At 38.5% G+C, this 25,250-nt stretch overlaps 1 protein-coding gene across 2 annotated transcripts in view; it reads right to left on the minus strand.

Annotated features, from left to right (window-relative positions):
• Window positions 1–4,992: 4,992 nt before the first annotated feature.
• Window positions 4,993–25,250, minus strand: part of Cyp2c54 (cytochrome P450, family 2, subfamily c, polypeptide 54) — a 35,907-nt gene continuing 15,649 nt past the window's right edge. The window contains exons 5-8 of one of the 2 annotated variants that reach the window (XM_006527172.2): window positions 14,558–14,699; window positions 13,130–13,317; window positions 7,246–7,387; window positions 4,993–5,472 (exon numbers count right to left, since the gene is read on the minus strand). In XM_006527172.2, coding sequence (XP_006527235.1) covers window positions 5,291–5,472; window positions 7,246–7,387; window positions 13,130–13,317; window positions 14,558–14,699 — 654 coding nt within the window. In that variant the 3' untranslated portion in view covers window positions 4,993–5,290. The remainder of the gene's footprint in view (window positions 5,473–7,245; window positions 7,388–13,129; window positions 13,318–14,557; window positions 14,700–25,250) is intronic. The other variant, NM_206537.2, reaches the window with a different exon arrangement.

The following is a 25,250-nucleotide window of genomic DNA, read 5'->3' on the forward strand; positions in this document are numbered from 1 at the left end:
GCCATCTGGTAATCTCTCTCGTTAGTTGTTATAGCTGTCTCTGGCTGAAGCTTGTTCCTCCTGTGATTCTGTTAGCCTCTGTCAGTACTCCTGGGAGTCCAACATTCTCCTGAGTCTCAGTGGTCAGAGTACTCTCTGCAGGCCACTTCTCTTCTGTGGGGAAAGAAGCACAGATGCCTGGTGCTCAGATCTGCTTCCTGGCTGAAGATTAAGGCCGGAAATGGGGCCTGTCCCAGAAGCTATGTTGCTTCTGCAGTCTGCAGGCTCTCCTGCACAGACGGGTCTCTGAGGGACCCAGGATATAAGATTGATATTGTGTAAATTTGTTTTTGTCAATGATTATCTTGATTTCTCCATCTGTGGTAATTGAGAATTTTGCTAGATAGTAGTCTGGACTGGCATTTATGTTCTTTTAGGGTCTGTATGACATCTGTACAGGATCTCCTGGCTTTTATAGTCTGTTTTGAGAAGTCTGGTGTAATTCTGATTGGTCTACATTTGTATGTTACTTGACCTTTTTCCCTTACTGTTTTTAATAATCTTTCTTTGTTTTGTGCATTTAGTGTTTTGATTATTATGTGACAGAAGGAATTTCGTTTTTGTTACAGTCTATTTGGAGTTCTGTAGGCTTCTTGTATGTTCATGGGCACCTCTTTCTTTAGGTTAGGGGAATTTTCTTCTATAATTTTGTTGAAGATATTAAGTTGGGAATCTTCAGACTCTTCTATGCCTATTATCTTTAGGTTTGGTCTTTTCATTGTGTCCTGTATTTCCTGGATGTTTTGGTGTAGGAGCTTTTTGTGTTTTTCATTTTTTTTTTTTTTTGATTATTGTGTCAATGTTTCCTTGGTATCTTCTGCACTTGAGATTCTCTTTTACATCTCTTGAATTATGTTGGTCATGGTTGCAACTATGACTCCTTTTGTCTTTCCTAGGTTATCTATCTCCAGAGTAGTCTTTGTTTGTGATTTCTTTTTTTTTTTTTTCCTCCTTCCATTTTTAGCTCTTGGATGCTTTTGTTCAATTCCTTCACCTGTTTGGTTGTGTTTTCTTTTAATTTTTTAAAGGATTTTTGTGTTTCCTCTTTAAGGGCTTCTACCTGTTTACCTGTATTTCTTTAAGGGAGTTATAAATGTCCTGCTTAAAATCATCTACCAGCATCATGAGATATGATTTTAAATCTGAATCTTGCTTTTCTGGTGACTTCATGAATCCAGGACATACCATGATGGGAGTAATGGGTTTAGATGATGCCAAGTAGTCTTGGTTTCTGTTGGTAAGATTTTTGTTTTCCTTTCACAATCTGGTAATCTCTGGTGTTAGATGTTATTGGTGTCTCTGGCTGGAGCTTATTCCTCCTGTGAGTATGTAAGCTTGTGTCAGCATTCCTGGTAGTCTAGATCTCTCCTGGCAAGACCAGTGCATAGAGGGCTGTGGAACAGCCCTACCTCCCAGGTGGTGATATAGGCATGTAGGTTCCCTGTCCCAACTGTTCTGCTGCTTATGCAGCCTGTGCATTCCTGAGTGGATCTGCCTTAGATAGTCACTGGAGAGAAAATAGTAATCTCCCCTGAGTCCCGGTGTCACACACTTCCCGGAGGAAAGCTTTCCTCTGTCAGATAAGGTGCACAGAGGACTGAGAATCAGTTGTATCTCCTGGATGCATATTAGACCTATAGGACCCTGTCCCAACTGCTCTGCTGCTTTTGAGACCTGGGGTCTCCTGAGTCAACCCACCTTCAGGAGACATTTGAGAAAAAATGGTAATCTCCACTGAGTCCAGGGGTCAGAGCACTCCCTGGAGGCAAGCTCTCCTCTGGCTTGGAAGGTGTACAGAGGCCTTGTGTGTCTTTAAGGAGTTTATTCCTTTTCTCTTTAAGGGCTTCTCCCTGTTTACTTGTATTTTCCTCTATTTCTTTCAGTGAGTTTTTTATATCCTCCTTAAAGGACACTATTGTCTTCATGAGATCAGATTTTAAGTCAGCTTTCCGATTTCCAGATGTGTTGCTATATTCAGGACTTGTTGTGGTTGGTAGAAGAGGGTTCTGATGATCCCCATGAATTTTTGTTTCTATTGCTTATGGTTACCTTCTACCATCTGGTTATCCCTGGTATTTGCTGGTCTGAGTGTCTCTGTCTGGAGCCTGCTTCCTGTGTCCCTAGGTTGCTTCAGGTCTCTTGGTAAGCCTGTGGCCTTGGCTGTAGCAGATTTCCTGTGGGGTCTTCTATCTGTAGGGTCTCCAGAGTGGCATATACTCTGGTGGCTTGTTGCCCTGTCTGCAGTGGCTCTTCTTAGAGGCCTTCTAGTAGACCTTCTGGAAGGCCTTGGGACTGCTCAGTCTTCAGAGGGGCAGAGAAGTTGCTGATCTGCTGTCCTGAAAGGCCTTCAGACTCTTGGGTCTTCAGAATAGTAATCAAGCTGTTGCCCTGTGTGGAGTTGTTCTCCAGGAAGGATACAGACAGGGTTCTGTTTCCCTGTGTGCAGCAGAATTCCAGGGAGGCTTTCAGACTGTTGGGTCAGTTGCCCTTCATGCTGATGAGCCCCTGAGAGGTCTTCAGACTATAGAGTCAGTTGCCCAGTTGCCTTGTGTACAGAGAAACTGGGAAGTATTTAGGCTGTGGTATCTTCAGGAGAGCAGACAAGTTGTGATCTGCCCTGGCACAAAGCACCAGCAAGAAGGGGAGTAGAATTTGTGGGGTGGCGATTTTGGGGGGTGATGGGTCCAGATTCCACTGGGCTCCCATCAGTTGTGTGCCTTAGGGCAGTCCCTTACCAGTTGCCCCGTGTACAGGGCAACTCCTGGAATGCCTTTACATTGTGGTGTCTTAATGAGAGCAGATCAGCTGGTGATCTATTTCAGCAGAAGGCAAGAGCCAGAAAGGGAGAAGAATTCGGGGATTGAAGATTTTGTAGGGTAATGGGTCCTGAGTCTACTGGACTCCCAGCACTTATGGGCCTTAGGAGGGTCCCTTACCAGTTTCCGTGGGTACAGAGGCACTGGGTTGCCTTCAGACTGTAGTTTCTTTGTATTCTGATGTTAATTCTGCTTATTAAAGTGGGGCTGCCCAGATGAGAAGTAGATCATGTACTCAGATGGTTTCATGTGTTTCTCCCCATTTTAACTGGTCAAACAAAGAAAGAGACCATGATTGGGCAATGGAAGGAAAAGATAGGTCTGGAGGTTTTAGAAAGTGGAGGAAGAGAGATGCAAGGATGATAGAGCAGAACAACATGGCCTGAAGAAGCCACAGGTAACAAGAGATCTCATAGCTGGGGAATAGATTAGTGTAGTGGTACATCTTTCCATTCTAGGCATACAGCTTATAAACATTGTGACTGAGTTGTATGTTTTTTTTTGCATGGGCTTATTGGAGTTGGAGATTTACTGGAACAGAAAATGACCTACTTGTTCTTGATATGAGCAAACTCCATTACTTGTAGGAAGTATCTCAAAAGTTACCCAAGGAAATGAAATTTGATAAATGAGTAGTTTCATTTTGCAGAGTTTAGAAAATTTAAGTACGTGTACCATACCATAGATAAATATTCAGTAATCCAATGGCAATTGCTTTAAGTTCTGAAAAGGCTGATTCTGCACTTACACATTTATTAGAACTTGTGTGTATGATGGGAAAACCTGTGTAAATGAAGACTGAGACTGCCGCAGTATATTTTTCTAGTAAAATGAAACAGTTTTTTTTCCATATTACCACATGAAGCACATTACAGCAAACCTCACAATCCTTTATGATAGACATTTATAGAAAGATTTAAATACACTTTAGAAGATATGCCAAATAAACAGAAAGGAGTAATAAAGAGCCCCAGAAATAGATCACATGTTTTTTATTTACCTTCAAATGCCAATGGAAAAGACACAATAGCTGCCAGAGTATGCTGGACAATCAGCATAGAATAAAAATGGAACTGGTTCTAGTGTTAAGGTAAATGTACCATCCTGTATTACCCCACATAATCTTTTAGAGTTAAAAATGTTACTTTTGTTGTTGGCTTTGATATTGTGTTCAAAGAATCTTGATTTAATATTCTTTTGTCCAGTTGTGTTTCTGTATGATAGTCAGTTGGTAATAGTAATAGAGATATGTCAAATCTGATTTTAATTCTTTATGTATCAGTTTGAAGTAAATTTAAATATATAGTTTTTGAATCCATATTTGTAATTTTGGGAGGGCCATTTAGGCATGACTTTAACTTATTACTTGACCCTTCTACAATATATAATTATTTAGAGTTTAAACACTCACATGCTGTATAACAACTATCTGTGTATCAGTTCCATATCTTGTCTGAATTTATGTCTGTGCATGTATGTATGTGCAGACATGTGTCGACATTAGGTGGTAACAAAATGGCTGAGTGAGTACAGGAAAACTGGTTCCTTTGGGACTGACACAAAAAGGGCTCCTGAGTGATGTTATTTTTCATTTAATAACTTTCAATGCAGTGGTAAAGGAAAGTTGCAACTATAAACAATGGTAATGACATCCTTGGATGATTATTCTTGATGAAAGAGAAGAGAGGCACACCAAGCATATGTTTTGCAATAGCATGCTTGGTTTTAAGCTGATAACAGGGGAAAAAATCACATTTAGAATGTTTACCTTCCTGTTAAAAATAAAGTAAGCCATGGTCACCACCACACAGGTGTATGTTTTTCCTTGTGACTTTTCCTCACAGTGTCTACATGGTGAGATGCAGTTGTATGGTAGAGTACTGCAGTACTATGCTGGTCTCAGATGTCACATTGGAGCATGTTAAATATGGTGAGCATAGGGCTGTCCAAAGTATTCTTTCAAGGATAGGATGTATAATCCAGTGCAACTTTTTAGAAGGATGTGGCAGGTAAATCAAGTTGTTTTCTCTGCACTCTCTTATCACATCCTCTATATGTCTCTTTAAGTGGACCAAAATGATATATTAGAAATTCATTTTGTTTCATTTATTACTTGAACTGAAAGAAAAGTCTGAGAATAGGTATACCAAAACAATTTATTATTAAGAAAATGCAGAAGAGAAGTGACAGTGAATTAACCTACAATAGTAATTTCAATTTTATGAGAGTATATTTAACTTGGAATCAGGTCCATATCATCACAGCATATGGTAATAGTGTTTTAGAAAATAGGAACAGTCAAAAATATTTGTGCAGGATTTGCAAATTGGTAAATGTATGTTCATTAGATGCTTATGAAATTATGAGGACACAAAAGAAATGGATAAAAGGCAGTGTGTTCAGTATGGAAAGCAGTGGAGCCAGGCATTTGATTTTCAGGAAGGAATGAAGCAGAGCTGGAAAGCAGGAGGCACTGAGCCCAATCCAATGAGCATTGGGGTTATATCTATGTCCTTTGGGTGAACCAGAGGTTTCAGGTTGAAGTTCTGTAAAATGCTGGTTAGGAACAGGAACAGCTCCATGCGTGCCAGGCCCTCTCCTGCACATATCCGTTTCCCTGTGTAAAAATGTCAAAGAGGTAACTATGCCTTATTCACAAGTGTCAGCCTGAGACACACAGAGCTCTTAACTAATATTGGAGGTTAAGAATAACTGTTGAGTTACTAGATGTATGGTTAGATGGACAAATGGCTGAGAAGATACCCTATCAGGCAAGTTGACAAAAGTGGGTCACATTTATTTCCTAAAGAGCATGCAATCTTAAGGAAATAGCAAGAGCTATAGAATATGGTTGCAGAGCATTCAACTCAGGTCCTTTATAAGAGAAGCAAGTTATCTTAACTGCTGAGTCATGTCTTCAAACCCATTCTTACTTTTGTAAAAATGGCCCATTCTAGAAAGTTGAAGGTACATACTCATAAAGACTTATGGGAACTGAGGAGCTATTGGCAAATGATGGCTTTTGAGAGAAGGAGAGCTAGTTTAATAGTGGATGTGGCCCCTGGTAGGTTACCAAAGTTGCAGTGGATGACTCTATACTCATACACACAGTAGCATCATATAGAAGACTCAGTGGGCACATGAATTTGGGAGAGAGAATGGTGCTGGGGCTTATGGGAGGACTGTAGGGATAAAGTGCTAGTGAACTTGTTTATAACATAGGATACAAGTAAGAAACATTCATAATAAGTACATACTTTTAAATATTCTGCATTTTTTTCTTGTTCTCTATCACTAATGGGTAGGTGTGTGCAGGAGCTCCTTTATAGAAGCAGGGGCGAGAGGGACAATATAGGGGGTTTACAGAGTGGAAACCCGGAAGGGGGATAACATTTGAAATGTAAATAAATAAAATAACCAATAAAAACATTTAAAGAAAGAATGTGATGTTTCTTAACAGTTCCCTGGGATAGTGATGTGCTATTCTCGCTTACTGCACTAGTACAACTGTATCACTATGTTCACTCATCTGTTTTTCTAACTGAGCTTGATTTTTGGAGTTTCTCTGTGTTTTTAGACACCTTTTTCAGCTTAAGCAAGCCAGGATGTGAGGAAGGAGCAACAAGAATGAAGAAGCCAAAATATGGCAATCTCCAAATTCATGATAAGTGAATAAAGCCTAAATGAGTTTTAATTTCCAGAAGAAGTCATTAACGACTTCTTGGTGTCTTTGTGATATAGCTAAAGGCAAAATGCAAATAGCATAAAGTCTTGTTTTCTCAAATTGTCATAAATGATTGTGAAAACTAAGGTATCCCTTTTTAAATCTTTTGACAGGGAGCATGTTTCAACAAGGGCAATGCCTGGGCACTTGGAATATGCTCCTGATTATGCATAAATTACAAATTTACTAACCTTATGGGAGTCACCATGTAAGGCCCAAAACTGACACAATGTACCTGCATTTTGGCCAGTTTATGCTGGCTAATTTTATGTCAACTTGACTAAAGCTAGTGCTATTTAGAAACAGGGAAACTCATTCATGAAAATGCCTGACCAGACTGTCCTGCAGGTAAGCCTGTGTGTCCATTTTTTGGATTGATTTTTGATGTGGAAAGACCCTGTGCACAGTGTCAGTAGTGACACTTCTCAGTTCGTGGTCCTGGGTTTCTTTAGTAAGCAGGCTGAAGGAAACTTGTTAGCAACACTCCTCTATGACCTCTATATCATTTCTAGATTCCAGGTATGTGTCTTGAATTTCTGTTCAGATTTCCTGATGTTAGAGTACAAATTTCAAGATGAAATTTCATCTCCAAATTGTTTTGGTCATTATGTCTTATGACACTAACTGAAACTGTAAATCACACATATGAAAATGAGTTTGCATTACCTGTTGAGAATGGCATGAAGTAGTCACTTTTTTTAAACTTTCCATTCTCATCTAGAAAGTGCCCAGGGTCAAACTTCTCTGGGTTGGGGAACTCCTTGCTATCACGCAGCACTGATGACAGTGATGTTATTACAGTTGTTCCCTGGAACAACACACAACATAGATACCAAGTTACAAAGAAATTATGGAGCTAAAACATATTAAGAAAATAATTTACTGTCTTTTCCAAAAAAGAGTTGACACCAAGTTACACAGAAATTATGGAGCTAAAACATATTAGGAAAATAACTTAGTTTACTGTTTCTTCCATAAAAGTGGTTAATTTTTTTTAATTACCAGGCCTTTCCTTAAAAACCTATACTTAGAAAAACTGAAATATCTGAATAAAATGGATTGTTTTCTAGATAGATACCATATACCAAAGTCAAATCAAAATCAGGTAACATGTGTTAACAATTTCATATCCCCTAAGGAAAGAGTAGCAGTCATTAAAACCTCCCAACCAAAAGTAGCCCAGTGCCAGATAATTTTAGTTCAGAATTCTAGCAGACTTTCAAAGAAGAGCCAATACCAATATTCCTCAAATTATTCCACAAAATATTAACAGAAGAAACACTGCCAAACTCATTTTATGAAGCAACAATCACTCTGATACTTAAACCACACAAATACTCAACAAAGAAAGGGAACTTCATACTAATTTCTCTTCTGAACATTGATGCAAAAATACTCAATTAAATACTAGCAAAAGGAATCCATGAACATATCAAAACCATCATTTACCGTGATAAAGTAGGCTTTATCCAATGGATGCAAGAATAGTTCAATATATGAAAATTCACCAATATATTCTGTTGTGGGCAATGAAGTAGCCTTTCCACTGGGCATGGCTTCTTGGGGAAGCTGAATGCAGGGTGTTTGACTGAGCTTATCCCATGCCACTGCTGGGAAGCACCAAGACACCAAACAAGCATGCTGGGAAACCATATTTTGAGATGTGGTAAATCCAGAAATGTTTTGGGTGTTCCTGGGCCTGTAAAGATGGTGGAACCTTGGGATTCTCAGTCTCTTGGATATCCAGACCCTGCTGGGAGTCACAGAAGAGCTGATAATGGAGATTGGGGCCTTAGAGTAGGGACTGTCTCTAGCTTGGGGCTGAGGGGAAGAGAGCTCTGATTTGACACAGAGGTTGGTGATTGTCCTTAGCTTAGTGTAGGCAGGCTGGAAGAGCTGAGGGGTTTTTTATAGGAGAATGTGCTGCAAGCCTGTAGACAAAGGCGTTCTCCTGGTTCTTCATGATTGGTCTTGATGAAAGCAACAGACCGTGTTTAAACATATAGTATATTAGATGTTCATGGTGGAAAATGGATGCATAAACCCTTTCTCAGGGTCTAACCTGAGATCAAATACTTTTTGCAGGGAGGAATGTCTGGGAAAGAAAGTTTATTGGATAAGCCCTCAGGGCTATAGGTACTTCATTAGCAAGGAGAAATCTGTTTTGGGCTTATGTGACCACAGAACAAGTTTCTTTAATTGAGGAACATATCACCTGTTCCAGGCTAGGAGTCTGTCAGGGAATGGGGAGTTGTCTAAGGTTTGTGCCACTGAATCTCCCAGATCTCAACCTGTTCTACCCACCAAGCTTCCTGGCACGGTTTTATTTCACACAGTTTATTATATAAACAAACTTGAAGGAAAAGAAAAACATGATGATCTCATTAGATGCTGAAAAAGCCTTCAACAGAATCCAATGACCCTTTATGCTAGATGTCTTGGGAAGATCAGGAATTGAATGTTTATATCTAAATTATGTTTACTATGTTTACTGTTAAAAAGCAATATACAGCAAGCCAATAGTCAACTAGAAGCAATCCTGCTAAAATGGGATTGCTTGCTCTCTCCCTATCTATTCAATATAGTACTTGAAATTTTAGCTAGAACAATAAACAACAAAATGAAATCAAAGTGATTCAAATTAGAAAAGAAGAAGTCAAGGTGTCACTATTTGCAGATGATATGATGGTATATATAAATTCTACCAGAGAACTCTTACAGGTATTGAACAACTTCAGCAAAGTATCTGAATATAAAATTAACTCAAAGGATTCAGTGAACCTCCTTTATACAAAAGATAATTTGTTTGAGAAAGAAATTAGAGAAACAACACTCTTCACAATAGCCACAAATAATATAAAATATCTTGGTGTAACTCTAACCAAGCAAGTGATAGAACTCTCTGATAAGAACTTCAAGTCACTGAAGAAAGAAATCAAAGAACTCCTCAGAAGGTGAAAACATTTCCCATGCTTATAACTCTGTAGGATTAACAGTGAAAATGGACATCTTACCAAAAGTAATCTACAGATTTAAGGCAATTCCCATCAAAATTCCAATACTACTTTGTGTTGAAATATTGAATGAGAAATTCTCAACTTTATCTGAGATCAAAATCCAGGGTAGCCAAAACAAATCTGAACAATAAAAGAACCTCTAAAGGAATCATTATTCCTGACCTCAAGATGTACTACAGGGCAATAGTGATAAAAACTGCACGGTATTGGTACAGAAATAAACAGGTTGATCAGTGGAGTAGACTTAAAGATGCAGAAAAAGAAGTGGTTAATATAAATGAGAACAGTGATATTTCAACACACAAAGCAGGTTAAAAACAAGGTGGAATTTGAGATCAATCCCAGTGGTGTGGTTAACGTGCCATCAATGACGTTTAAATCAGAACTTTGGAATCTGGGACTGGTACTGCACGAGAGTCTCACTACCTTTGTCTCCAGTTCATCATGTGGTCTTCAGAAATTACATAGATCATGGTTTCAAATGGAATACTGTGTCTTGTGTGATTAGTAATAAAAAGATTATTTAAGCAAAGTATACAACATTCTGAAGGACAAATATCTCTTGTTTTTCTCTCTTAGACAATTCATATATACAAATATAATCATGTGAATCTTTTATAAGAAGAATAAGAATCTATATATTTTTTATATATAAGAATCTTTTATAAGAATCTATATGTTTGTATAAATACAAATATGTGGGACTCTTTGTAAGATGGAAGAGGAATAATGGAAGAGGATAGGAAGGAGGAAAGACAGAAAATAAGGACAAGATAAATAAAAGGACATGCATGGCATGTATTCACTTATAAATTAGCCATAAAATACAGGTACCATGCTACACTCCACAGAGCCAAAGAAGCTAAACAAGAATTGAGGCCTAAGCAAGGAAGTTTGAATCTCACTTAGAAGGGAGAATTAAATAGTCATAGAAAGCAGATGGAGGAAGGGAGTTGGAAGTGAGAGGGTACTGGGAGGAGAATGAGGGGTTCAGGATTAGGTGTGGGGAATGTCAGGAGAGATGGCTAGATGGCCATGAAAATGAATGGAATTCTGCAATCGATGGGGTAAGGAGGTGAGGGGCATCTCCAGGGTGATATAGAGAACAAGGATACAGAACAAATCCAAGAATCAATGGAGGTGACCTTAGATATGATCACTACATTTTGGATATGGAACCTGAAGAGGCCACCTCCTGTAGCCAGGCAGGAACCCGACTGGAGCAATAGAGACACCCACCCTCAAATGTTCAACCAAAAAATCTATCTTGTCTACAAGAAATGCAGGCACTTGGGGTAGAGCAGAGACTGAAGGAATGGCCATTCAATGAGCAGCCTAACAAGAGACCCAGGCCATAAGCAAGCATCAATCCCTAACATTATTAGTAATAATCTCTTATGCTTCCAGAGAGGAGCATGTTGTCCTCTGAGAGGCTATACCTAGCAGTGGACTGAGACAGATACAGACACACACAGCCAAATGGTGGACAAATCTTAGGGACTATTAGGGAAGAATAGGAGGAAGGATCGCAGGGATCTGAGGGGACAGAAACTTCACAGGAAGACCGATGGTGTCAACTAACCTGGACCTGCAGGACTCTCAGAATCTAAACCACCAACCAAAGAACATACACCCATCTGATCTAGACCTCCATGTACATATTAAGAAATGTTCATCCTGGTCTTCATGTGGGTACCAAGCAACTGGAGCAGGGGTTATCACAAAAAGCTGATCCCATATGTGGGAGCTGTTCTAGGTAGGCAGTCTTGTCAGGCCTCAGTTGGGGAGGAAGTACCTAACCTCTTAGAAGTGCCAAGGTGGAGTTATGCAGGCAGCTGTGTGTGTAGGGGAGCAGCACCTGATCAGAGGAGAAGAGAAGGGGTTATGGGGGAAGGATTGTGGGAGGCAGTGATCCAGAGTGGAGTCATTGAGCAGGACATAAAGTGAATAAGTAAAAATAAAATGAAAATAAAATAAAGTAGTGATGGTCATGTTTTCAGTGCAATTACAGCTAAAAAAGAAACAGCTTCTGAAGATGCATGTAGATGGTTTGAGCTGGTGCTGGCAGATTCTCTTCACATAATAAAACTGATATCACATAATCCTCAAACTTCTCACAGTTGGGAATGTTCTGTATTAAGCTTTCACAGGTTGTAATGCTCTCTCTCCATTCTGTCTCTCTGCTGTCTGTCTGTCTGTCTGTCTGTCTGTCTGTCTGTCTGTGTCTCTCTCCATCTGACTCTGAGCATGAAAACTTAACTAAATGTGTTTTAAATAAAAAAAAAAATGAAAGACTATTTTTGGTGTGTGGAAAGCCTGTGAAAATTACATTTCAGACTCCATAACTATGGTCTACAGCCCCCCTCATTTGTTTGCAGAGCATCAATGACTGCTCTCTCCTACAATGACAGAACTCAAAGAACTAGCAGCATTTTCATGCCTTATTGCATTGGGAATGCTGCAGGCAAAGTTGATTGTTTCTTATCTTAGCCTGCTATCTCTACTGAGATCTTTGGCTCCAGGTGGACAAAGAGAGTCACATGTTTGTGACAGCATTGTTATTGTAAAAGACTGTGGTCACAGCTACTTCGGGATGTTTATTTCTGTACCAGGATTTTTATGTAGGAAAGAGTGCATTGCTCTAGCTCACCACACCCAACAGAGAACAGTCACATCAGGAACAGCTAGTAAAGCCGTGAAGGATTTTGAGTTCAGCAGATGCAACACTCTAAATATGACAGTAAACCCGAGGAGGGGATCAGGGAGATAGGTCACTCCTGTCATAATCTTTAGCCTTTTTAGCATTTAGTTAGGTGTAAAGGCATAAACAAGTTACATTATAATAGCATAAACTTCACTACTGAAAAGCAAAATTTTATCCCAGGTATGTGCTTTGACCAAAACAAAAGAACTAACATTCCACCAAGTCTGATCATAGGGTATGACCCATTACCACTTTGTAAAATCAATTCAACTTTTGCCATAGAATGAAATTAGTAATTATTCGTATTAATGTTCCCCACAAAATAGAATCTTTACATATATTATTTTAAAATAATAAAACAGAAAGCCTTTATATTGTTAACTAAAACATCTGTCTACATAGGTATGAATTTGAGAGTACCTGAAAGATGCTAATCAAAGGGTTATTATTCTAATCTTAGTAGACTCTCTCAAAATTAATCTGAAGTATATATTTATATTCTGTTATATATATATGTGTGTGTGTGTGTGTGTGTCTGTGTGTCTGTGTGTCTGTGTGTCTATATATATATATATCCAGAGTTTTTGAAAAAAATCAAGAAAAATTTGGGAAATAAACATGGAAATGTAAGCACCTAGGCTTTACTAAAATATTTGGAAAGAAGACCAAATGTGAAAGCAACACTGCTATGTCCCTGCCTCCTGTAGAGCTGCTATCCCATCCATGAATCAGCATAAGGCACTCATAGCACTATATGACTCTGTGGACTGGAGTCACATTGTGAACCTAGGAGCATCAAAAGCATAGAGATGCAAAAACATAAGCTTACCTTGGGAATGAAGTAGTTCCTGAATTTAATGTCACAGGTCACTTCATGGGGCAGGTTGTTGGGGACAAGGTCAATGAATCTCTGGACCTCATGAATCATGGCATTTGTATAGGGCATGTGGCTCCTGTCCTGCATGCATGGTCTTCGGTGCTTGCCGATCACATGCTCAATTTCTTCCTGGACTTTAGCTAATTGGTCACAGTGAAAGGTGTTGGAAAAGGAGAGAAGTGACATGTTTTTTTTTTTCACAACAATGCAGGCCTATCTAGGGCATAATGAAGGTGCCTTAAAGTGTTCTTTACTAGTAAAAATTTTGAAAAGACAATTGATCAATACACACACACCCAGACACACACAGAGACACAAACAGTACAGACCACAGTACTCACACCATATACACTGCAATTGTATCCATACCACTCACCTACTAAATAGTTACTACTTGTGTGTAAATCATTTCTCTCTCTCTCTCTCTCTCTCTCTCTCTCTCTCTCTCTCTCTCTCTCTCTCTCTCTCTCTCTCAATACACATTTATACATGTGCATTTTCAAACATTTACTTAGGCATTGGAGGCAGAATTATATTCTTAGGTTCTTAGGTGTTCTTCAGGAGTCATTCTCCTTGTTTCTTCTCTGATTCTAAGACCCTCTAGTGAATTAATTAGTCTATAACAACTATCCAGTGAACACCTCAGTTATCTTTTCTTCATATAACCAGTGATAAGATTACAAGCATGGGCCACCATGTCAGACATTTAAAATGGCCTCTGGGAAATGTGGCATGTTTGTTACAATAATGCAAGGTTACCCAGTGCATGGAGACTATGCCTCATCAGAATTATAAACATATATTTCATGATCAAGAATAAATTCAGGTGTACAGAACTGCTATGAATTAGATTTATGGTACTGTCCTATCAAATTAGGATTATTATTCATTAGCATATATTTATCATTTGGAGTCATAATAAAATATAGGTAATTAAATATTTTAAACAATAAATTTAAGTATAGTTATCTGTTATGATAGTCATTGATGAAAGACATTTGGCATCAGCTATCTGTTAAAATTCAATATTTATTTTCAATTTATGTGCATGCATGTGTAGTTTGAAACTATTTCTCCAACTATTTTGCCATTATGCAACAGTGACAAGAATCAAGTAAAACCTATTTGTATGTTCCAAAATCCTCAATTAGGGGAGTAAAACAATAGGTAACCACAGTCCAATATATTTAGATGGTGCCTACCACCTGCCTGGGAATCCAGAACACATATTCTCTACTTTTATTAGTCACCCTCCTCATTACAGACAGTGAAACAGAAAATGAAATACTGAGAAGTCAAATGACTACGTGCAGATGTCTATCCAGCGTCTTATCAGCATCTTACAAGAGCACAGTGGTTCAACACCTGTTTCATCCTCACCTGTGACATGTGGGTACTTCAATAGGAGTAGGAGAGCATATCTCAGTGTTGTGCTCATTGACTCTGTCCCACCAATAAAAAGATCAGTCACTGTTATTGCCAGGTGTTCAAAATTATTTTTCAAAGGATGATTGTCATCTTCCTAAGAATGATTTGATACAATAATTTGATTGATTGATTGATTTTTTTTTTTACTGAACACAACACTACAACAAATCTACAATATTGGATAACTTCATTTTGTGGCCAACACACTGTCTCTAAATGTACATAAAATAGTGGTGGAAACTAATATGACTTTTCAGAATCTGTGGTATTGATTGTCTAAATTCCATTTTTATATTTATATTTCTTGTTTGTCTAAAATTGAACTCCAAAGATTATCTGCCCAGGTGTGTGTATGTTTGTGTGTAAAATGTTTGATAAGTCTATAGAAAATATGGAAAAAAGAAGATGATTTTGTTTATGTCAATTTCCTAATATTAAAATCTGTTTTAAAATCTGTTTAAATAGTTCATATGATAAACCTAATAAAAACATTGGCAGATACTTGACTCTAATGCTTTATGCCTAATACAATATTTCAACACAGAGTTACAAGAAGTTTCTTTGTTCCTAAGTTCAATAGATTCTTGATAGAATACTCCTAACTAGATTTCTTTTTATTTGTGAGGAAACTTAAATTAATAGCAAGTGGAAAAGTACAGATTTGGTATTAGAGCCGTGGCAAACATTTTATGAAGAATTTGCTATTAACTTTTTTAAAAAGTTATTCATGGACTCAAATTGCTGTAGACTTACCATAAAGTTCAAATAGTGTTAAAGAGTTAAGAAAGCATATCTAGCAAGATTATATTGACACAGTGAATATGACCTGGGTCCATTGCATGTGTTATCAACTAGCAACATGGTCTATGGAATAGGGAGGGATGGAAGGACTACCTGATCTGAGGAGACATAGGTAACAAAGAAAGAGTGATAACCACTCATGACCATCAAGGGATCACAGGATACTAGGAGAAAAGTAGTTCATGAATTTGAGAAGTTGATGTGCTGCAGAATTATCAACAAGGCTAGAGCTTTAAATGCTCTGACAGGGGATAATAGATAAGACGTCATTATCATTTTTAAATATCAAACTGATCATAAGTTTATAATCTCCACGTAGCTTCCTGTGTGTTTAATATTGTATAACCAACATTATTAAATCACTAACTTTCTCTGTATTGATATTTACCATATAAAACCTCTCATCTCTGTAATGCAGCTCCAAATCATTTTCTAACCACGAATATAGCATGGCTTGCATCAAAATTATCCTCAAATACCTATAAAGGTTTACACTAAAAACTAATGATTTTATTTCCATACATTGAAATGGTAATTTTATTTCCATATTTGTCCTGTCCAGCAGGACCCAGTTATTCGTGGGTACGAGGGGAACCGCAAACCTGCAAGAGAAATGAGCGGAAGGCAAAGAAGAGAGGAGCCCAATGAGAGTTCCTGTCAAGGTCTCAGTTTATTAGGCTGAAAATGCCAGGTTATAAGCACACAGTGAAGGGAAATAGGGTGGGTTTGAGGGGGAATTAACAAAGAACAAAGAAGCAGGCATCTGGGAACATGAAGGCCGAATTCTAACTGCAGGCGTGAGGCGAATTGAGTCCTATCTCAGGAATGTAGATTCCTCCTTAACAGTCCGGGGTGTCAAGCTGGGCTCAGCACATAACTCATGTCCTAAGAAGTCTTAGGAGTCAGGAAGAGATAAGGAAGGGGAGACTATAATTCAGCTTTTTATGGCCTCAGCTGCCAGGAAGGGAATAGAGAGGAGGGGGTGACCAGCTCCTCAACACAAGGCCATTTGGCTTGTTAGGGTGGGAAACTGTGAAAGGTCAACTTTCTCATGGTATGGTCTCCAACATCTCCCCCCTTTGAATTAAATTTAATAAGGCCACACTTAACTGAGGTGATCAAATGATTTTCTCATCCTTGGATGAGTGGGCATTAACCATGGCTGGGGAAGCTTTGACCCGATTCCTCCCGTGGGTGCTGTCACAACCCACACTCATGGCTCTTGGTATCTTTTGGGGAGGGGAGGCAGAGCCTTAGAAAGATTCTTCGGTTGTAACTGGAACTAGATATCAACCTCGGTCCAAACCGGGTGTGTCTCTCAGGGAACTCAGAAATGGTCAAGTTGGACCTTCCCCTGCAGTGCTTAGCATCAGACCCACGCTGGTGCCCATTCTGTATTTGTATTATCACAAACCAGTATACACAGTTCTGAGTCCTGTTCAGCTCCTAAAGGAGAATTGTCAACCTCAAATTCAGCAAGGTCTCTGTGGGCTGTACCCACAAGAATTATGCCAATGGTAACACCACAATTTGTGGCTCTGAGGCTATATTAGGAGCTGGAGGTCACTCTCCTAATCTCTATTGTCTCCATGGCTTGAGGAAACAAGGGGACTCTGTATTTGCAGCAAGAGCAGAAAACTGGAGGCCAGCACATATTCTGGAATGCATTTGGATACAAAATGGTGCAATTGTGGAAGTTATATCTCAACAGTAACAAACGTCTGTCTACATGTATTTAAGGATTGCTCAACAATATGGGAGTCATGCTGTTACTGGAAACCTATCCAACTCTTCTATTGAAATAATAATTCTTAAACTAGTAAAATTCTTACCTGTATTATAAATAATTTTCTTAGTACCAATAGACTAGAGCAGCTTTCACATGTCATCAATAAAGCTTCTTTGTGGAGCAAATGGAGAAAGAATCACCTATTTAAATTGCAGAGAACATCTGACTATGGGTTTCCCTCTCCTGAATTATAACATTTACAATATAACTCTGATATTTAAAACTTGGGCATATCTTGGAAGAAGATAAAGAAAGATTGTAAGAGCCAGGGGAATAGAATATCTGCTGCAAGACTGATTCTTCTAGATAGGAGAGGGAAGCTATGGCCATCTCAAAACTGTTCTCCCTGAAAAATATCTGAACAGTGATAACATCAGTGGGAATGATGACATTGATGAAAAAAATGGCATGGTAATTCAACCCTACATGAAGAGATCCAGGCAATTAAAAACTGCAGAGATGGGGAAATTTAGTCTTTCACATAGTTGAACATACTAAATGTTATCCAACATTAAATGGTCAGCCTTAAAATATGGACATAAATCAATAATAAATAAACTCAACTGGTTGCATTTATATATGCAATACATATACACACCACACCACACCCCCATACACACACATATGCACCAATGATCATTAAAAAATAAAAACATGAGATGATCAGTATGAAGGACATAAGGATCATGGGAAAGGAAGTAATATATTAAATAAGGGGAATGAATATAGCTGTAAATGTCTATATAAAAATTAAGTGATATATATTAATAACTCAATGAGGCACTCTAAGCCTTAGAAAAACAAGAACAAACACCACCTCCAAAAAGTAGATGGCAAGAGATAATTAATATCAGGTCTTAAACTAATAAAATAATAGCGGACAAAGAAACAAAAACTATACAAAGGATCAATTACCATGAGTCTACATGGGAGTGTAGGGGAATATATGTGAGGTTTTGGTGAGAGTAAGAGTTTGCTAGTAATGTTGTAATGAAATATAATCTAAAAAACAAAAATTAAATTAAAAGGTAAACAATGATCAAGATCAACAAACCTTTAGCTAACATATCCAAAAGTAAGAGAGAGAAGTCCAAATTAAGAAAATCAGAGAAAAAAAGGAGACATCACAACAGACAGTGCAAAACTATGGAGAATCATAAAGATATACTCTAAAAATGTATATTCTATTAAACTGGAAAACAAAAAAAAAGATGAATTTTAGATGCAATGACTTACCAGTGTTAGATCAAAATGAAAGGAATAAAGTCAACAGATGTATAATAATCAATGACATGGAAGTAGAAAACAAAATTTCCTCAACTACAAAAAGCCTACTGCCAGGCAGTTTCAGTGCAGAATTCTACCAGAACTTTAGAGAAAAGATAATATCAATACTTCTCATGTTACTTCAAAAAATGACAAGGAAGAACAATTTTTATGTCATTTGTGGGAATCCAATATTGCTCTCATAACCAAAAGCAGAGAAAGAACAAGGGAAGAAAGAGAAAGTTATAGGCTAATCTCTATGATTAACAAACTTGCAAAATTCAGAATAAAATATTTTCAAGTTGAATTCAAGATCACCTCATGATCAAGTGACTTTTATTTCAGAGATGCAAGGGAACTGAAACATATATAATTGATACTTTAAATAGACTCAGGGACAGTAATCACAAGATCATTTCATCACCTGAACCCTATTTCCTACTATTGTGTCTCTGGTATACGAGAGAACCACTGCCTTCAAGAACTCATAGCACCTATGCTTACCTCCACAAGACCTGTTCAAGAACAACCCAATCTGGAGAGGGAGAGAAGGGGTGTGTGAACTACAACACTGATCTGAGGGTCAGTTGATGACTTCTAAAGGTAGGAGAGTTCGGTTTTTTTTTTAATGACTGTAGCTTTTGATAGGTACACCACTTTCCAGTTGAGTGACCCACATCCAGAATAAATGAGAGCAACAATAAAAATTCATACGGCATAAAATAAAAGTATAAAGTGGGACAAGAATTTGGGCAGAGAATGTGGAGGTGGATCAGGACTGAATAGATGATAGATGAGTTAGAAGTGAATACAGGCAAAACAGTTGTGGACTTCTCAAAGAATTAATTAGAATAGTTTTAAAAAAACAAAATAAAGCCCATGCTCATGGATTGGCAGGATTAATATAGTAAAAACGGCTACCTTGCTAAAAGTAATCCACAGATTCAATGCAATCCCCATCGAAATTCCAACTCAATTCTTCAGAGTTAAAGGAGCAATTTGCAAATACATCTGGAATAACAAAAATTTTAAGATACTGAAAACTGTTCTCAACAATAAAAGAAACTCTGGTGGAATCATCCTGACCTCAAGCTGTACTACAAAGCAATCGTGATAAAAAAACAAAACAAAACAAAACAAAAAGAAAACAAAACAAAAAAAACTACATGATATTGATACAGTGACAGACAGGTAGATTAATGGAATAGAACTGAAGACTCAGAAATGAACCCACACACATAAGGTCACTTGATCTTTGACAAAGGAGCTAAAACCATCCAACAAGAACAACAAAAAGACAGCATTTTCAACAAATGGTGTTGGCTCAACTGGCAGTTAACATGTAGAAGAATGTGAATTGATCCATTCTTATCTCCTTGTACAAATCTCAAGTCTAAGTGGTTCAAGGACCTCCACATAAAACCAGAGACACTGAAATAAATAGAGGAGAAATTGGGGAACAGCCTTCAGCACATGAACACAGGGGAAATTTTCGTGAACAGAACACCAATAACTCATGCTCTAAGATCAAGAATTGACAAGTGTGACCTCATAAAATTGCAAAAGACACTGCAATAGGACAAAACTGCAACCAACAGATTGGGAAAAGATCTTTACCAATCCTACATCCGATAGAGGGCTAATATCCAATATATACAAGGAACTCAAGAAGTTAGGCTCCAGATAACAAAATAACCCAATTAAAAATGGTGTACAGAGCTAAACAAAAAATTCTCAACTGAGGAATATCAAATGGATGAAAAGCACCTAGAGAATGTTCAACATCCTTAGTCATCAGGGAAATGCAAATCAAGGCATCCCTGAGATTCCACCTCACACCAGTCAGAATGGCTAAGATCAAAAATTCAGGTGACAGTAGATGCTGTGGAGAATGTGGAGGAATAGAAACACTCCTCCATTGCTGGTGGGATTGCAAGCTGGTACAACCACTCTGGAAATTAGTTTGGAGGTTCCTTTAAAAATTGGACATACTACTACCCAAGGACCTACCAATACCACTCCTGGGCATATACTCAGAAGGTGCTCCAACTTGTAATAAGGACCCATGTTCTGCTATGTTAATAGCAGTCTTATTTATAATAGTCAGAAGCTGGAAAGAACCCAGATGCCCCTCAATACAGGAATGGATACAGAAAATGTGGTACATTTACACAATGGAGTACTACTTAGCTTTTAAAAACAATGAATTTATGAAATTCTTAGGCAAATAGATGGAAATAGAGGATATCATCCTAAGCAAGGTAACCCAATCACAAAAGAACACACATGATACTCACTCTCTGATAAGTGGCTATTAGCTTAGAAGCTAGGAATACCCAAGATATAATTCACAAAACACATGAAACTCAAGAAGAAGGAAGACCAAAGTGTGGATACTTGTTTTCATCTTAGAAGGGGGAATAAAATACCCATAGAAAGAGTTACAGAGACAAAGTGTGGAGCAGAGACTGAAGGAAAGGGCACCCAGAGACTGCCCCACCTGGGTATCCATCCCATATACAAACACCAAACCCATATACTATTGTGGGTGCCAAGAAGTACTTGCTGACAGGAGCCTGGTATAGCTTTCTCCTGAGAGGCTCTGCCAGTGCCTGACCAATACAGAAGTGGATGCTTATAGCCATCCATTGGACTGAGCATAAGATCTCCAATAAAGGAGTTAGAGAAAGGACCCAAGGAGCTGAAGGGGATTGCATCCCCATAGGAGGAACAACAATTTGAACTAACCGGTACTCCCTCCCCCCCCCCCACGCCCCGCAAGCTCCAAGGGACTAAACCACCAACCAAAGAGTACACATTGTAGGATTTTTGGCTCTAGCTGCATAAGTAGCAGAAGATGACCTAGTCAGTCATCAATTGGATTCGAGGCCCTTGGTCCTGTGAAGGCTCTATGCCCCAGTGTAGGGTAATGCCAGGGTGTAGAGGCAGGAGTGGGTGGGTTGGTGAGCAGGGGGAGGATGGAGGGGCTAGGGGATTTTCAGAGGAGAAACCAGGAAAGAGAATATTTGAAATGTAAAGAAAATATGTAAGAAAAATAGAAAAAATTAAAGATGTAGTGTTGATCTTATGATTGTGCTAAATTAAAAAATAATAGAATTGTAAATGCATCTTCATCAAGTAAGTGACCTTCAATAAACATGAAGCAGACATTCCAAAGACTAATGAACTGTTTTACAATAAAAGTATGAAATTCATCATAATTAATATTCAATTGTATATATAGCATCTAGAAAGAATGAATTGATTGGAAATAAATGACTTTTAGAACAATAGAAATTATCTAAACCTAAAACACCTATACAGAACACTCCATTCGACACAGAAGTAAATATTCTTTTTAAAAATATTTTTATTAGGCATTTTCCTCATTTACATTTCCAATTCTATCCCAAAAGTCCCCCATACCCTCCCCCCCCCCACTCCCCTACCCACCCACTCCCACTTTTTGGCCCTGGTGTTCCCCTGTACTGGGGCATATAAAGTTTCCAAGTCCAATGGGCCTCTCTTTCCAGTGATGGCCGACTAGGCCATCTTCTCATACATATGTAGCTAGAGTCAAGAGCTCAGGGGTATTGGTTAGTTCATAATGTTGTTCCACCTATAGGGTTGCAGATCCCTTTAGCTCCTTGGGTACTATCTCTAGCTCCTCCATTGGGGGCCCTGTGATCTATCCAATAGCTGACTGTGAGCATCCACTTCTGTGTTTGCTAGGCCCCGGTATAGTCCCACAAGAGACAGCTATATCTGGGTCCTTTCAGCAAAATCTTGCTAGTGTATGCAATGGTGTCAGCGTTTGGAAGCTGATTATGGGATGGATCCCCGGATATGGCAGTCTCTAGATGGTCCATCCTTTCGTCACAGCTCCAAAAGGAAAGAGAAATGTTAGCTTCACCTAATCTCAATAAAATTAACTGTGGTGCCCAAAGGTCCCCAGAGGACTCTCCACTCCAAAGGGCCCCTAGCATACCCAGGTCCTCTTGATCACTGGTGAGTGGAAAGCAACATCAGTTTCAAAGAATCCAGGAGGGTGTTGTACCAGCAGGAACAGGGACAAAGGAACCATGCCAGACCAGAGGCTGGGATTCTTTCCAGTCGGGGCCTGCCCTACGGCATCTTTAGCGCAAACCTGGTAGAGGGTCCAAGGTCTCCAGAGGACTCTCCACACTTCAGGCTCACTAGGACACCTGGGACCTTGGGATCACTTGAGAGCACATGGGCAGCAGAAGCAACAGAGCTTCTTGGACAGGGTCCTCTCAGACCTTCATCCTCAGCCAGGAGGCAGAGTTGAGACCCAGACCTCAGGGAACCTTCCTTGCCAGAGGAGAGTTGACCTCCAGGGAAGGGTCTGACACCAGGACTTAGGAAGTGGATTGGAGCTCCAGACTTCTGGACACCTTCCCTGCAAGAGGAGAGCTTGCCTGCAGAGAGTGCAATGATCACTGGGACTTAGGGGAGAGTTTAACTCCCAGGAGTGCTGACAGAGGCTAACAGAATCACAAAAGGAACGAGCTCCAGCCAGAGGCAGCTAGATAATCTAACACCAGAGATTACCAGATGGTGAAATGCAAGCATAAGAATATTACTAACAGAAACCAAGACAACTGGGCATCATCAGAACCCAGTACACCCACCACAGCGAGTCCTGGATACCCCAACAAACCCAAAAAGCAAGATTCACATTTAAAATCATATCTCATGATGGTGGTAGAGGATTTTAAAAATGGAATTGGTAACTCAAAGAAATACAGGAGAACAATGCTAAACAGGTGAAGCCCTTAAAGAATTACAGGAAAACACAGCTAAACAAGTAGAAGTCTTTAAAGAGGAAACACAAAAATCCCTTAAAGAATTACAGTAAAACACAACCAAACAGGTAATGGAAGTGAACACCACCATTAAAGATCTAAAAAAAAAAAAAAAAAAAAAAAAGGAAATAGAAATAATAAAGAAAACCCAAAGGGAGACAACTATAGAGATAGAATTCCTAGGAAATAAATCAGGAAACATAGATTTGAGCAGCAGCAATACAAGAATGGAAGAGAATATCAGGTGCAGGAAATTCCATAGAAAACATGTACACAAAAATCAAAGAATATGCAAAATCCAGAAAGATCCTAACTCAAACCGTGCAGGAAATCCAGGACACTATGAGAAGACCAAACCTATGGATAATAGCAGTATATGAGGATGAAGATTGTCAACTTAAGGGCCAGTAATTATCTTCAACAAAATTATAGAAGAAAACTTCCCAAACTAAAGAAAGAGATGCCCATGAACATACAAGCAGCCTACAGAACTCCAAATAGACTGGACCAGATAAGAAATTCCTCCCATCATATAATAATCAGAACAACAAATGCACTAAATAAAGACAGAATATTAAAATCAGTAAGGGAAAAAGGTCAAGTAACATGTAAAGGCAAACCTCTTAGAATTACACCAGACTTCTCACCAGAGACTATGAAAGCCAGAAGATCCTGGAAAGATGTTATACAGACTCTAAGAGAACACAAATAGCACCCCAGGTTACTATACCCATCAAAACTCTCAATTACCATAGATGGATAAACCAAGGTATTCCATGACAAAACCAAATTCAGACAATATCTTTCCTTGAAACTAGACCTTCAAAGGATAATAAAGGGAAAATTCCAATACAAAACCGGAAATTATGCCCTAGAAAAAGCAAGAAAATAATCCTTCAACGAACCTAAAAATAGACAGCCAAAATAAGAGAACCCAAACTCTAACAACAAAAATAACAGGAAGCAATAATTACTTTTCCTTAATATCTCTTAATATCAAAGGATTCAATTCCCCAATAAAAAGACATAGACTAACAGACTGGCTACGTAAACAGGACCCAACATTTTGCTGAATACAGGAATCCCACCTCAGGGACAAAGACAGACATTATCTCAGAGTGAAAGGCTGCAAAACAATTTTCCAAGCAAATGGTCCAAAGAAACAAGTTGGAGTTGCCATTCTAATGTTGGATAAAATTGACTTCCAACCAAAAGTTATCAAAAAAGAGAAGGAGGAACACTTCATACTCATCAAAGGTAAAATCTTCCAAGATGAACACTCAATTCTGAATATCTATGCTTCAAATGCAAGGGCAGCCACAATCATTAAGGAAACTTTAGTAAAGTTCAAAGCACTTATTGTAGCACACACAATAATAGTGGGAGATTTCAACACCCCACTCTCATCATTGGACAGATCCTGGAAACAGAAACTAAACAGAGACACATTGAAACTAACAGAAGTTATGAAAGAAATGGATTTAACAGATATATACAGAAAATTTTATCCTAAAACAAAAGGATATGCCTTCTTCTCAGCACCTCCTGATACCTTTTCCAAAGTCTACCATATAATTGGTCAAAAAACAGGCCTCAACAGATACAAAAATATTGAAATTATTCCATGAATCCTATAAGATCACCATGGACTAAGGTTGATCTTCAATAGCAGCATAAATAATAGAAAGCCAACATTCACTTGGAAGCTGAATTACACTCTACTCAATGATACCTTGGTCAAGGAAGAAATAAAGAAGGAGATTAAAGACGTTTTAGAGTTTAACGAAAGTGAAGTCACAGCATACTGAAACTTATAGGACATGATGAAAGTAATCCTAAAAGGAAAACTCATAGCTCTGAGGATTGACAAAAAGAAACTAAGAGAGCATAATATAGAAGGTTGACAGCACATCTAAAATCTCTAGAGCAAAAGGAAGCAAGTTCACCCAAGAGGAGTAGAAGG

Source organism: Mus musculus, chromosome 19 (assembly GCF_000001635.26).
Source record: "Mus musculus strain C57BL/6J chromosome 19, GRCm38.p6 C57BL/6J".
Taxonomy (NCBI): domain Eukaryota; kingdom Metazoa; phylum Chordata; class Mammalia; order Rodentia; family Muridae; genus Mus; species Mus musculus.